Here is a 14831-nt window from a genome sequence, read left to right on the forward strand (position 1 = left end):
TTGCTGTGTGACTGTGACAACACATTTTAAATCATTAGCAAACATTTCGTCCTTTGCTAAAAATTAGAAAAACGATAATAATAATGGGAATTATTTTTTAATTTAAAAAAAAGTGGGGGGGGCACACACATTGACGCTAAGTGTTTAACTCCTCCCACAGACTTAACAAAAAAAAATCAAAAACATCCACAAGAAAATGAATGTTTGCTCTCAACGCCGTTTAATTACAACAAGGGAAGTGAGAATAACCTTGAACAGGTAGGAATATTTATTTATTTATTTATTTATTTATTGGGTTGGTTCTCTGAGCTTTCGTCGGCACTCTTCTCCGACCAATCAGTTGCCTTGTTCTAGGGGCGTCGACGGAGCAGTAGAGGTTTCTAGCGTTCCAATTGGCTGGCGGTTCTCTATTACCTTGTTTAACAACATTGCGTTTATACAAGCTAGCAAGACCATTGAGAGGAGTGTCTTTGGACAGCGCGCGTAAACCATTTAACAGTGCAACAAAATTAGTATCTGGTGGGGATTTAAGCAAAACTGTTGTCTATTAAATACATCTAAGGTAAGATTCTTTATTGGCACATTTTTTGTTGTCCAAATCGTCGAAGCAAGCTAGTCGGCTAACTAGTGCTAACTAACAGAAAACATGCTAGTCGTTCACGCAGTATGACCGAAATGCATGGAATTTTTTTTTCTTCTCTGTGCTAAATATATGCGACACTGCTTACATTACATAACAACTGGAGAGCGTACAAAATGCGAAAGTGGCTACAGTACCGTCTGTTGAACTGCCAGCTAATGTCCGCCGAATGACCTGGTCGCACGTAATCATATTTAATATGCATTATGAGTAATCTCACAATGTATCTATTAATCATATTTCCTGATACCATATATATTTCATTAATGGTTGAATTTTTTAACTGAATATGTGATATTTTGAATGTTGTGTTAATTGATTCATTAAAGTTAAGAAATATATATATACATATATACACCACGACATACAACAGCACCGAGGTATTTGGGTTGTCGTAGTGTGAGCTATCCAATGGGAGACAATTGGACACTTTAAATACAAACGTTTTACTGTATTTCGATGTCTTGTACCTAGTGGTGGTGGTTGTGTTTATCACCGTGATCAGGCCATACCAATAAAACATTCATTTGACACCATCTTGTGGCATGTCATTGCCATGGAACTATATTAAAGTGAGTTTTTGGCGACAAAGGAACAATGTTGAAGTGATTTGGAGAGTTTAATTTTGAATAAGTTATTATTTATTTTGGGAATTGGCAAGTTCAAATTTTTGGAGGGTGGCTGTGTCAATTGCTTTATATAGTCTCTAAAAAGGTTTAGTGCAGTCCACGTGTTTACACATCATTGTTCCATAAAACATGAAAGGTTGATGTGATAAATTCACAGATTTGTTTGCATAATTATTGTCGTCTGATTTATGACTTGCTGACTTATATCTACGGCACACTGGTTTGGTTGAATTTTTTGAAGTTGTCAGAGTGAACTGTTAGGCGACTCCCAATCAAAGTTAACAACTCTAGTTGAAATATAAAAAAATAAATTGTCTTTCATAGTAATTCATGGCTCATTTTCTTTTACTAAAGCATAAGCTTAACCTTTAAGACCGACCCATTTAGAAATAGTGTAACAGTGTCATTAAGTAATTAAAAAATATATTGCATATCAAATTGCAATCACAATATTTAGGCAAGAAATTCACAATTACATTATTTTTCTCAATCGTGAAGCTCACCTGAATAAAGTCAAATTATTATTATGTCTCCTGTTTTTCCAAGGTTAGGTGATAGCGTTCCTCAATATCCCGTGCTTCTCTGGTATTCCTGCCGTAAGGGTGATGTCAATCGCCTCTCTCGCCCGCCTGGCAAGGTGCAGTGGCCCCCATGTTGGATGTAGCGGCCTTCCCCAAATGGCCCTGGCGCCCCTCCCATTGAAGCACGACATCATCCGTCACTCCACCATTCCCAAGAGGCCGATCCACACCCCTTCAGAGAAGCGGCGCAGCGGCACGCGCTTCGACGCCGACAGCAGCGGACACCCCACCACCTGGGATTCGTTCGGCATTTGGGACAATCGCATCGACGAGCCTATCCTGTTGCCATCCAGCATACGTTACGGCAAGCCCATTCCCAAAGTCAGCCTCTCCAATGTGGGCTGCGCCTCGCTCATTGGGCAGCGCAAGGAGAACGAGGACCGCTTCCAGCTCTCCCAAATGACTGACAGCGTCATCTACTTTGCTGTGTTTGATGGACACGGCGGGCCGGAAGCGGCTGATTTCTGTCACAAATACTTGGAGACTTTTATCAAGTAAGGATGAGGGTAGAGAGCAAGTTATCTCTTAGGGGTCCGTCCTGAGCTCTCCTCCTATCACAGCATGTCTTTCCTTTCTCATTATTCTTGGATCGGTGTCAAAATGTCTAGCACCCTTTTGCTCCGGAATGTCCCCGAACTTTGTAAAGGTCAGATTTACAGATGCCGGGGTCTGCAATGCAGGCACTATTGTCTGCGAAGCAGTGCTTGCGAGCCATTGTTCTGTGGCACGTTCATCGCCAAGCAATATTATCAAGTCATCGATTTCACTTAATTGGTGGAAGAATTATTAGTTAGTATGTATAAAAAGTCTACACACCCCTGTTCAAATATTATGTGATCTAAAAAACGAGGTCAAGATAAGTCATTTGAAACGTTCCACCTCTAATTTGACCCATAATCTGTACAACACATTTTGGAAAAAAACAAAACAAAACATCTTTCTAGCGGTGAAGTAAAAACTGAGGTCATGTGTTAGCATTAGAGTGCATACTAGTGACTAACCAATTTGTTGCTATTGCGTGTGAAAGCCACAGACATGAAATGACGTGGTGAGGGGGGGGGGGGCGTTCAAGAGCTCTTTTGTCATCATAGGTACATTCACATTTTTTGTGAAAGGGAATAGCAGGAAGTCAGGACAGGGGTGTGAAGTTTGACTCAATATAATTCTCCCACTTGTGCGTGAAAGCAGCTATTGTGCCACACCTTGTTTACTCTTCTGGCATAAATGCACACAGCAGAGGTTAATATTTGAGGAATTTATTTTGAGCGTAATTTTCACAAAGATGATCTCTGTGCACTTAGATTTGTTTGTTTTTGCAGGGATCTGGTGGCAGATGAGGACAATCTAGAGCTGGTTCTAACTCAAGCCTTCCTGGAAGTAGACAAAGCTTTAGCCAAGCATTTGCAGCGCTCTTCAGATGGTAGGTTGATGAAAAATATTTGTATTTCTAACAGAGTTTTCATTGTGCCGTGATAACTTTTTTGTGGAGTTCTGTCATTTAAAGTGAAGGTTAACTCATGATTGACGGCAAACCAGAGAAATGGCAGAGCAGCACACTAATGTATTGTCAACTGCTTTCAGCATGTTTTGAGATGAGTGACACACTTAAAGGAAAAAATATGCAGTGAATTCAGGGGTTGCTCAGTTTATGACAGTCGCTACATACAAGACTTAGGACCTGATTTTCTAAGATCCCAACTAGCAGGCGCCTATTTGTATGTTCACGTACTCTTTTGTGCATGTTGTTGGTAACGGATTTAAAAACGGTGACAACCACTGTTTTTGAATTTTAGGGAGCTACAGTGGCTTTCAGAGTAGAAAATGTATTTAGAGCACCACAAGCTCCAAATTAATTTTGAAGTGTTCATGAAAGAGGCAAAATACGTTACATACAAGGTGATATGGCATGACACCTTGTGACTGACTCCAAGTCGGTCCATATCTCATTCAGAATCTTCACAAATCAATTGCTAAATATGTCATAATGAGATTTTTGTTGGCATTTCAAAAATGTTTACACAAGCAGAAAAGTTTTCTCTGCCTCCTCTCCTCTTACCAGCACTACACTGTAGAGGTGCGGCGGATCTTTTTAAAGTCTTAAGAGGCATTGAATCAATGAATTTAAAAATTAGGCCGTGATTGGCATTCAATTAAATGAGTTTAAATTAATCTTTCAGATGTCAATAGAAAATGTTCACACCTGATAGATTTAAAAAATAAGTTACTAAATGATTCTCGTGGCAATATCATGGAATCACAATAGCGGAGCAAACAAAACAATGTTGTTTTTTAGACAAGACTCTTCAGAGCATTTGCTTTTCATTTATGTACAACAATACAATAAAATACAGCACAACTTTATTTATACAGCCCGTTTTGCAACGGCTGCAGCTGTAACAAAGCACTAGCAGTGGAACATAATATAACAATAATACAACAACAAAGAGTGACAACAGTGAAAGCAATAAAGCAAAACCCAAATTAATGATACTAATATTCATACTAATGATGCAATAGGAACAATGTGAAGTTGCTTTTAAATTTACTAGTGGCTGCTAAGCACACTACAATTTAAGTGACGAAAAGTTAATAATTGTAAAAGAAGAAACGGATAAGCCGCTTGCTTAAGTCTGTGTGTAAGGAGCCTCACCTCCAAAGAACATTGATTTTCAATTTAGAATGTAAAAAAAATGTACAAAGTCAACACCTTTGGCACTTAGAATGTGCTGATAAATCGTCATTGTGATGTGCGCCGCTCGGAGCTTTGAAACGCCCCATGTCGTGACTGTCATAAACCGAGAACCCCCGACATTTTCAGTGGAGAATTTATTATTATTATTAAAAAAAAAAAATTGGTAATTGCAACTTTACCAGCATCCCAGAGGATTATTTTCAAACTTTACGGTTTCCCTTAAACAATGGCATTAGACATGAACCATCATCAAATTGTATGTCCTTGGTTAGGGCATTTTAAAGTCATTGTCATCAAAGCACTTTTCGGAAGATTTTCATATCGTAAAGAAATGTCGCTCGTTTACTATTTGCATTTTTTATTTGGCACCATCTCAAGACAAGTAATGTTCCTCAAAAGAGTGGTGCAATATTTTTTAACATTATCATTCTTCAAGAAATTCTTAATTTTTGTCAAAGTGCTATGTTCACGTTCAGACTGCATAATGTTAAAACCTTGGTGTTGATCAACACCGAGACCCACTGCGACTTTGTATTTTAATGTCGGTTTAGATGGTGGTACTTAGAGAGCAAAGTATTATTTTTGAAGTGTTATTTGTTGTGGCGGAAAAAAATCAACAACCATCAATCTACGGCATACAGTGCATGCAAATGATGAGTTTTCCTGTGAAACAAATTCAATATTTAAACATAATCCAACTGTGTTTGTTTCGGCTAATGTTAACACTACGTTGACGTGGCACCCAGAGGGGGGCCGCGCTGTGTGAAATGTCCCAATATGCCTGTGTGTGTGTGTGCATGTTATCTACGGCAGCTGCGGACCCAGCTCAGAGCTGGAGGCCCTTGGCACCAATGTGGATGACGAGGGGCTAGATATTGAAGGAGAGAGAGTCCAGCGGGTCCTAAATCCTGGACTTCTGGAAGGTTCCCTATCTTTCTCTCACTCTAGCGCTCTCTCTTCATCTCGACTCTCTCTCTCTAGCTCTCTCTTCCTTCTCTTAACGAGTGTTTGCAAGAGCTTCTTGTGAGAGCGCGCGTCAGTTGGAGAACGTCTGTTGTCACCCTCTGCCAGAAATAATAGTATGAAACGACGCAGCATGTCTAATGTGCGCAATTGGCCTCGGAACACTGCTCTTAGCTTACGGAGCACTCATCTGTGAAGCAAATTTGGAGAGCTCAAGTTCAGCGGCATTGCATTGAAGCATATCGTTGCTGTCCAATGACAACCCCGTGCAAAACACATCTTTGATAATGCGTTTATGACGGTAAACAATATCATATGAATTCTCCTTGTTACGTCAACACTCAATTTACAGTACGCGGCCAATGACCAACATGTTTTACGTTGTCGTCTTCACCAGTATCACTCCCTACTTTTGCTTTGCATCAGTTAAGGCTGCGATCATGAATTGACTCACTCCAATTAGATTATCAAAAACGATTCAAGCTAAATCTCTTTCTCTACTACTTCATAAAAGACAGAATGTTCAAAGTTTGGAGTAATTTTACACCTCAAATGGTTGAAGAGAAGCGAGTACTACATTAGAATGTCACATTTATACACAAGCTGCCAAACTGGTTAGCCATTTAAGAGCCAGTCAGTTCGACACGCTCGTTCACCGACACCCACATCACTCACCAGGCCAGGCACCACCTTTTAAAGTGATACACATGCAGACATAGATTCTCCAGTTTCCATGCCATGTTGTCTTGGGGGCAGAGCTCGAGAGTGGCTACTTGTTGATGACAGAAGGTGAAAAAGTGACAGTGAACTGTGAAGCAGAAGTGTGAAGTCAGCACTTAATTTTCAAGATGCGGAATTACACTTGTCAATCAATTTATTTCTGGATCAAAATGTGAATGTGTTGAATGCAGCGGAAACATTACATCCAATGCTAATATGTGCACCCACCAAAAGTACAGCGTGGCTTAACTTTTGGCTTTGGCATGATAGCATTTTAGTTTGTTTTTTTTCGATCTTTGCCCAGCTGAGCGGCCAAATCATGACTAGAAAAAAAAAGTAAATTACCACTATTATTGTGTCACGATTTGAAAATTCTGAACAATTCACTCTTAGCCACGTTTTTTTTTAAATAGGCAGTTCACAAAAGATTTACTTTGTTTTTTAAATGTCATACTTGATGCGTGAGACTCAACGCGTTGAATAAAAACAAAAAGTGCAATTTTGTGAATACAGTTGATATAAAAAGTCTACACACCCCTTTTCAAATTCCATGTTTTTACATTAGATTAAAAGTAAAGAAATCAGGATAAATAATTTCAAAACATTTTCACCATCGGACCTTAACACGCTCTCTCAAAAATGTGGGAAAAGTTGTTTCAGTCGTATGCAACCATGTTTGACATTTTTGGCCGTAATTCCAAAAGGTGTGTTTGGTGCAATGTTTTATGAACAGTTCCAAACACCAGTCTGTGTTACGTCTAAACCTTAAGGCTTCTGCTCAAATGCAAATATTGTCAGGAAAGCCTACTAGAACGGCTGATTGTTTTCTGGGGGGGGGGGGGGGGGTTAAATCAGAGGCACTTCAAATGATGTCCGATGTGTGCTGATACTCATTTAACATGAGTTTGATTGTTATTGTATATTTCTGACTACAGCCACTTCCTTGCTGTAAGAGGGTGGGCGCGAACTATTTCAGATGTTTCATTTGCTTCTTGTGAAGATGTAAACAAGAAAAAAATAGATTTCTAGGACACATTAATGGTGGAAAGTTATTAAATGATTTGTCTTGGTTTAATTTTTTTTATTTCTCAAACCATCAGTTGAATAGGGGTGTGCAAACTTTTTCTATTCACTTTATTTCCCCTTAAAAATACCATACTACATTGAGCGCTTAGGGTGGTTGAACAGCAACGAAATGTGTAAATGACTGATTCAATTTGAGAAAAATTAAACTGATCATTTTTGCTGCTGGTTTATAGTGTAAACAAAAACATCCACACCAGAATGCATTTGTATTTGTAGATGACTTTGTATGTGATTGTTCTGTTATTAAAGCAATGCTAAGTGCTGTTTGAGATGTACGTCTAAACTCAACACACGCAGCTGTTCCTGTGCATGTGCAACAGTCCACCCCCCCCCCCCCCCTGCCCCCTTCATTCAAAATTGTATTTACTACATGACCCCCTCACCCACTCCTGTCTTCATGTCTGTGTGTTGTGTTGTGTGTGTGCGCTGGAGATATACATCAATCTTGTGGTTGTTTGTGCACACATCCGCAAAGCGTTGAGTTGCGTCTCTCATGCTCGCCCTCCGTAATGTCTCTGTAGCGCCCGGAGTGAACGCGGGCACCACTGCCACCGTGGCGTTGCTGAGGGATGGCATCGAGCTGGTGGTGGCCAGCGTAGGCGACAGCCGAGCCATGCTGTCTCGCAAGGGCAAGGCGCTCAAGCTCACCGTGGACCACACGCCCGAGCGGAGGGACGAGAAGGAGAGGCAAGTGTGAAAACGCTCCGAATTGGTGCAAGTTTGGTGTTCAATCCATGTATCGGGCTGATACCATATTTGAATATATTGGGTACTCGTGAAGGTTGTCGATATCAACCACTAATACTGACGTGCATGGTTGCCATGCAGTGGGCAGCAGCTCTTGTGTGATTAAGATGCGGTGTAAAAAAAACTATGGCCAGCAGATGGCTGCAGTGGACCTTGTATCATTTGTGAATGTGTCTCATTTTAGAATTATGATGACAAGCACAGCTTGTAATGGATAAGAAGTGCCCCCCTCAAATAGCGCCAGTCCACTTTACCTGTATTTTGTGATACGCGTCTGTGGTGTAGTAACGTCCAAAAACAAGTTCTGTCTTGAACTACATTATTATCTTGAACTCTTGCTTCACTCATTTGAGTAAGCTGACCATCAATGATAACTGAACAGTCAAAAAAAAGAAAGAAAAAAGAAGCGTCTTCTGCAATTGTGTAAACCGAAATTTTATGTATCAAAGGTTCGAGTGGTATCTGTCAGTACTCAGTAGTGATTACTCGAACCTGTATCTGTAACGTGATAGGACCTGCACAGGTTGAAAATTCCCAGTTCTAATTTGTGCTCCCGTTCTGTGCCGTTTAGACGGAACAATAACACGGAAGAGAAGAAGAACAACCTTTGACGTTAACGTGCCTCGGTGTGTGTGTGTGTCTACTTAGGATTAAAAGGAGTGGGGGCTTCATCACCTGGAACAGTTTGGGGCAGTCCAACGTCAACGGCAGACTGGCCATGACGCGAAGCATCGGTGACTTTGACTTGAAGGGCATGGGAGTAATTGCCGAGCCAGAGACCAAGAGAATCGTGGTATGTTGGTGTGTGTTGGTATGAGATGAAAGTCCTCCAGGTTATTCATGGAGCTACGTATTTTAATTCCTGGCTAAGGAAGAGAATCTGAGTCTGTCATATAACACGCGGGTCAATTATGGTTGTATTGACTAAATTATTAAAAAAAAAAAAAATCTTGATTGCATTGATGAAATGTAAATCCCAAAATAGTCAATCGGTACCAGTATACTTGAATAGCTTTCGATGCTCCAGTCACATAAAGACGCCTCTAGGTGGTGACAACCTCCCATGAACACCTTTGTACGATTTTCCATGCTGCCAAAGCTTTAAAATAGATTTCATCATTGAGGTCTTCTTCGCCCTCCACCCAGCTGAGCCCCGTGCACGATTCTTTCCTGGCGTTGACCACTGATGGCATCAACTTCATCATGAACAGCCAGGAGATCTGCAACGTCATCAACCAGTGTCACGACCCAAAGGAGGCGGCGCAGCGCATCTCTGAGCAGGTACGGGCGGACGTGGCCTCAGCAAGGTTGTCACCTTCGTTTACAATAACAGTGCAAAATGTTGTAGTTTGGGCTTTAATTTCATTTTTTTGTTTTGGAAACTGCCATAACATTTAGAAATAAAACAGAAATTATTAACGTGCCCAGCCAACAAGTAGACTTCCTAACATGCTTGCTAGGTTAGTTAAAAAGCAAACACTGTAGAAACCTTTTAACAACAGTTGAATTTTGTGCAATTGAAATGTTCAATTTGCTCAGAAAATGGACAAATAGCAGAGGATACGTTAATCAAAAATTAATATCTGCGAATGCTGATTCATGAGTTTGCGAAGGTTCAATTAGTCAAATCCAAGCTGTAATTTTTTGTTGTATGTTGTTTGTATTCCATTTGCAGAAATAAGTGATGTACACTTTTTTATTTTCATGTTTTAGTAATAGAAATATTACGTGCCATGCCACATACGTTTTACATGCTAGGATTAAATATTTCAAAATATGTCCAAATTTACTCCCATTTGTGTATTTGTACTTCTTACTCAAATCGATATCGCTGAACATCCAATTAAGCAAATTCAAATTGACATGAAATTGTCGCACACTGCAATTTCCACATCATTTTTTCATGAAACTGGTAAAGTGATAAAACCATAGATTTCTTTGCATTATTGTTGGAATCAAATTTTGTTTTACGCCTCACAGTGTGAAGTAACTCAACAACTCAAATTTAAATAATTTAATTTAATTAACAGTCTTTCATATTCATTCTTGATTCATCTGCCCTTATTTTATCTTAAGTCTAATAAATCTGCTATTGTTTATTGTAATACAGACTAATGCTTGTGTCAATTAAAAAAAATGCGAGGAAAGCAAACCTTGAAAAAATGATCACTAACTAAATCTCCATTGCATTCGCAAATTCGCACTTTGATTACTTTTCGAAATTATGCCCCAATATTGGAGCATTTACATAAAATTTGCATCGAATCACAACCTGAAGAATCAAAATTGGATGTAGTAGTGAGGTTCTTTTCTTCTTATTATACCCGCACACACACTTGGACACCCATGGCTCACTGGTCATGCGCCACGACTTCTAAACGACCTTGGCGTGTCCTCCGGCAGGCTCTGCAGTACGGCTCGGAGGACAACAGCACCATCATGGTGGTCCCCTTCGGCGCCTGGGGCAAGCACACCAACTCGGACACCAGCTTCTCCTTCAGCCGAAGTTTCGTGTCGAGCGGGCGCTGGGCATAGTGGCGGCGTTGCGCGGGGGATGCTCGGGGGAAGGGGCGTGGTCCGCGAACCCTCCCGCTCCCAGCAAGTGCAATAGTCGATAACAGTTCTTTGTGGGGGGGGGGGTCGTACATGTGAGACAACTGCTGTGTGAGCTCCATTCAACAAAAGTGCACTCTAAGTCTGGACACGCATTCTTATCCTTTGCGAGGCCAATGAGCTTTTTGCTGCTAACCGCAAAGACGTTTCGGACAAACTCGTGGGGATTGTTGGTGTCATTCCAACACGCTTGCATTGGAAACGCAGTGGAACCTCTAACGTTGTGGTTATACAAGCTAGAATCAAACAAAGCTTTTCTTTTAAATCACACTTGCTGTGATGTAGCGAGAGCACACAAACTAAAGCCGTTTCTGAGGATTTTTTTTCTTTTTTTTTTTTGCAATAAAATGTTGAGTTTGTCATTAGACAGTAACCATGTTTTTGTCCTGGTTGCTCAGTATAATACAAAGTCCACAAATATTATTCAATGGGATCTATAAGTATAAATTTTACCAATGTCGGCAACATTTTTTTTCTTGTTTTTCAGATACATGTTTTTGTTTAGCGGAATGACAAGTTCAAGCTGAGGAAAAAGCTTATTTTATTTCACGTTAAATACATTTGTAAGTCAGAAGAAAAAGGTTGAAATTTTATAGAAATTAAAAGTAAATATCTAAAAAAAAAAATTGGTTTTAATGAGAGAGTAATAATTTTTACAGCACAGGTTTTTCAAACTTACGAGGAATAAATTACTATATAATGACAAAAAATGAAAAGTTGTAATTTTATGAGACAGAAGTTGTAATATCAAAGAACAAAAGTTGTGCGTTTGCAGCAAAGCTATGTTATGAGAATGAATATGTAATATTACAAGGCAAGTAATTCATTTCACAAGAAAAAAAATATGTCAGTTTAAGAGACTCGCAACAAAAATAGTCCGTATTATTTTACAAAAACAATGGTCATATGTGAAAAACAGACAATTCTAGAGTTAGTTTTTCATCATACTTTTTTTTAAAACACTTTTCATTTCCTCCAGACACCTTCAAAACAATTGTTTTTATGATGTTGATATTTAAAGTGGGAGGTGTTGCATTGCTCACCATGTTATTGGTTCGGACCTTAGAGGTTCTACTGTTGCTGTTGGCAGCATTTACCTTTTACCTTTTTGCACTTAAAGAAAAATCAACTTGATGAGTTTCATTTTGAAATGATTCAACTTAGTCCAGTTTTCAGACTGTTAATAAGAGGATGTGTTGTTGAGTACATATTTAAGAGCTCTGGTGTACATAACTGTAGAACCTTGTGGAACTAAAGCAAGGGTGGGCAACTTTTTTTTTTTTTTTTTTTAATTAATTTTTTTTAATTTGGTGCTACTTGAGGGACACTAATGAAAGCATGATGGCACAATTGAACCAAACACTTCCGGGGCGTTTGAGTTTTAGTTTTTAGCATTACAGTGGTACCGTACGAGTTCAATTTGTTCCGTGCCCACGCTCATGACGTGTCCCTGTAGCCCCCAAAAATGTCTCTCTTGTGCTGTATATTTATAAACTTACATTTTTAAAAAGTATTTTTTCCAATAACATCAATCCAAATAAAGTAGATCAACCCAAATCAGGTCACTTTCAACTGATTTGAAATCATAACACGATACAATATGAAAGCGACCATGCTCCAAAAAAAACCCAAAACTTAATATCGCTCCCGTTCACACAACTGACCCAAATTTACTTGAGGCTCCCTATTTAACCCATTTCGGGGGCACACATGCCAGGACCAAGCAATCGCATAACAACGAGAAAAATATTTATAGGTCACGTTAAGACAACCACCGCTGTATTCGAAGTGCTCTCCACGGAGCAAAACTAAACTAAATAAATAAAACAATTTATTAATGAAGACAGTAAAAAGCACAAAAACTGTAAAACCAAAACCAAATTTCATGCTGAGTCAAAAGCCAAAGAATAAAAGTGAGTTTCAAGATGAGTTTTAAAGATTGGAAGCGAGGGGCCTTGCCTAACATTTAGCGGGAGGTGATTCCAAAGAGAAAGAGACCAGCAACGGAATTGGCCCGATGCTTTCCGAGCTTTCGCTTAGTCCTTGGTACCTTTCATAGTGTCGAGTCTGCGGAGATGAGACACCGGGGCAGGTGCGTAAGGGTGTGGTGGAGCGCAGCAAAGTAAGATGGGCCAAGACCATTTAAAGATTTGAAAACAAATAATAGAATCTTAAAAATGTACAGGGAGCCAGTGAAGGGACGCCAGAGTCGGAGTTATGTGTTCCCTTTTACGAGTACCAGTCAAGAGGCGAGCGGCAGCATTTTGGACCAACTGGAGACCCTTGATGGAGGACTGACTGACTCCAAAGTAAAGTGCATGAAAGTAATCCTGCCGAGATTTGACAAAGACATGAATTATTGCGTCAAATTGGTGGTGAGAAAGGAGATATTTTAACTTTGCCAGTTTCCCAAGAAGAAAAAAGCAGAATTTAACTGCGCCAATTAGCCAGTCCAATTTAAAATCGCTACATGTAAGACCCAAGTAATGTGGCTGCAATACTAATGTTTTTTCCATGTATTTCTAAAACTACTTATTTTGCGTCGAAAAAAAATATTAAATGGATAACAGATGAATAAAATAACAAAACACAAATAGCCAATTGAAAAATACTATTACAGGTATCTGCTGGTACAAGCAGGTTTTATATATCGGAATCCCCGCTCACGTCTAAAATGATTTAAAAAAAAAAATCTCTCTATTTTTTTAATTTTTGCAGCACATTAGGTTTTTAAGATTTTCACATTTATTTTTTATTTTTTTGTTTCTTATCATTCCTAGCTTTTACATTTCAGAGTAAAAAATCAACCCGTTGCTAAAACTAAATGTAAAATCACAAATATTACTAAATATTGTATATTGCTATGTTACATGTTACATTATTATTTAGGGATGGTTGAGTGCCGATACTGACCTTCTGTTAAGGTATCGAGTACTTGTGGAACAGCTTGAAGCAAGCACACTGTTTTGTTTTGGGGTTTTTTTTGGGGAGGGGGGAGGGCGAACTGTTTGCTATCTTCCAAATTGTGCACAATTACAAAAAAGATTACTCATCAGACAAATTTAAGACCCCTAAAACTTTGACTGAACGATGGATGGTAACTTGAAAAACGTGTATGTTGGGTCCTCTTGAGATTTGGTACCACTGTACATGGCTAACGTAGGTTGCACACCCCTGCACAAAGAATCATTACCAAAAATGATTTGTACATTTGCCTCTAGAAATCATTTGCACAGTCTAGCTAGCGGGTCTGCCATGTGAATGAACAGCATATTTTTTTGCCAGAATGTTCTCTAGGCCCCCAACGAGTGAACCTGACATTTGTAAACATTCTATTTTATTATCATTTGCTTTCTGTAATCACAATCAAGTGTTCCACCGAGATGAGTGAGAGCGGCGCTGAGCCATATTCAGGGTACAGCAAAGTACATGTTCTGTTGTGTAAATAGGAGCTATTTATGCAAAGCTTTGTTGATTTAAATGCATCGAAAACAACTAAATGAAGCACACCCGCAGTTGTAATTTATCAGCGTCCATCCATCTATGTTTGTAAATATTGTTCTCCATGGAGAACGCAACCTCATTTCAAGCCCACCCATCTGTGAACGACACTGTTTCCCTTCGTTGCCTTTTATATTGAACGACGTAATCATTGATACATGTGGAATGTATACTAGAGACGTACTGTACATAGTGGACATGTATTGTGTTTCACAGCAATGACTTGTAACTTCATTAAATTTCTGCTTCTGGAAATGAACTAAAAGTCTTGATTGTTTTTGTATTGGGGTTATTTATACAAGAGCTTTTAAAAAATTTGAAGTGGCAGTGGCTAATCCTCACTTTTGAAAAACGATATGAATCATGATCATTTTGACAATATATTTTGTTTAAAATGTCTTAAACTTGCCATCCAATAATAATAATGTCATGGTTTAGATTTTGTATCTCTTTTGCCAGTGGGGGAAAAAAAAATATATATATTTATATATATATATATATATATATATATTTATTTATATATATATATATATATATATATATATATATATATATATTTATATATATATATATATTTATTTATATATATATATATATTTATTTATATATATATATATTTATTTATATATATATATATATATATATATATATATATATAT

General features: G+C 38.7%; 1 protein-coding gene across 2 annotated transcripts; it reads left to right on the forward strand.

Moving 5' to 3' along the window:
- The first annotated feature begins 410 nt into the window (after positions 1-410).
- ppm1kb (protein phosphatase, Mg2+/Mn2+ dependent 1Kb) lies at positions 411-14431 on the forward strand. 2 transcript variants are annotated; one of them, XM_088302746.1, is made up of 7 exons: positions 411-562; positions 1816-2344; positions 3170-3270; positions 7833-7998; positions 8707-8851; positions 9205-9339; positions 10462-14431. In XM_088302746.1, the coding sequence occupies exons 2-7, from the start codon at positions 1875-1877 to the stop codon at positions 10591-10593; spliced, it is 1149 nt and encodes a 382-aa protein (XP_088158872.1). In that variant the 5' UTR covers positions 411-562; positions 1816-1874; the 3' UTR covers positions 10594-14431. The 2 variants fall into 2 exon arrangements, with proteins under 2 accessions (XP_088158872.1, XP_088158873.1); XM_088302747.1 differs by having other exon boundaries at positions 415-562; positions 1821-2344.
- The last annotated feature ends 400 nt before the right edge of the window (positions 14432-14831 follow it).

The sequence above is a fragment of the Idiotropiscis lumnitzeri genome, chromosome 8 (genome assembly GCF_059441095.1).
Source record: "Idiotropiscis lumnitzeri isolate Australia: NSW breed Sydney's pygmy pipehorse chromosome 8, RoL_Ilum_1.0, whole genome shotgun sequence".
Classification (NCBI taxonomy): domain Eukaryota; kingdom Metazoa; phylum Chordata; class Actinopteri; order Syngnathiformes; family Syngnathidae; genus Idiotropiscis; species Idiotropiscis lumnitzeri.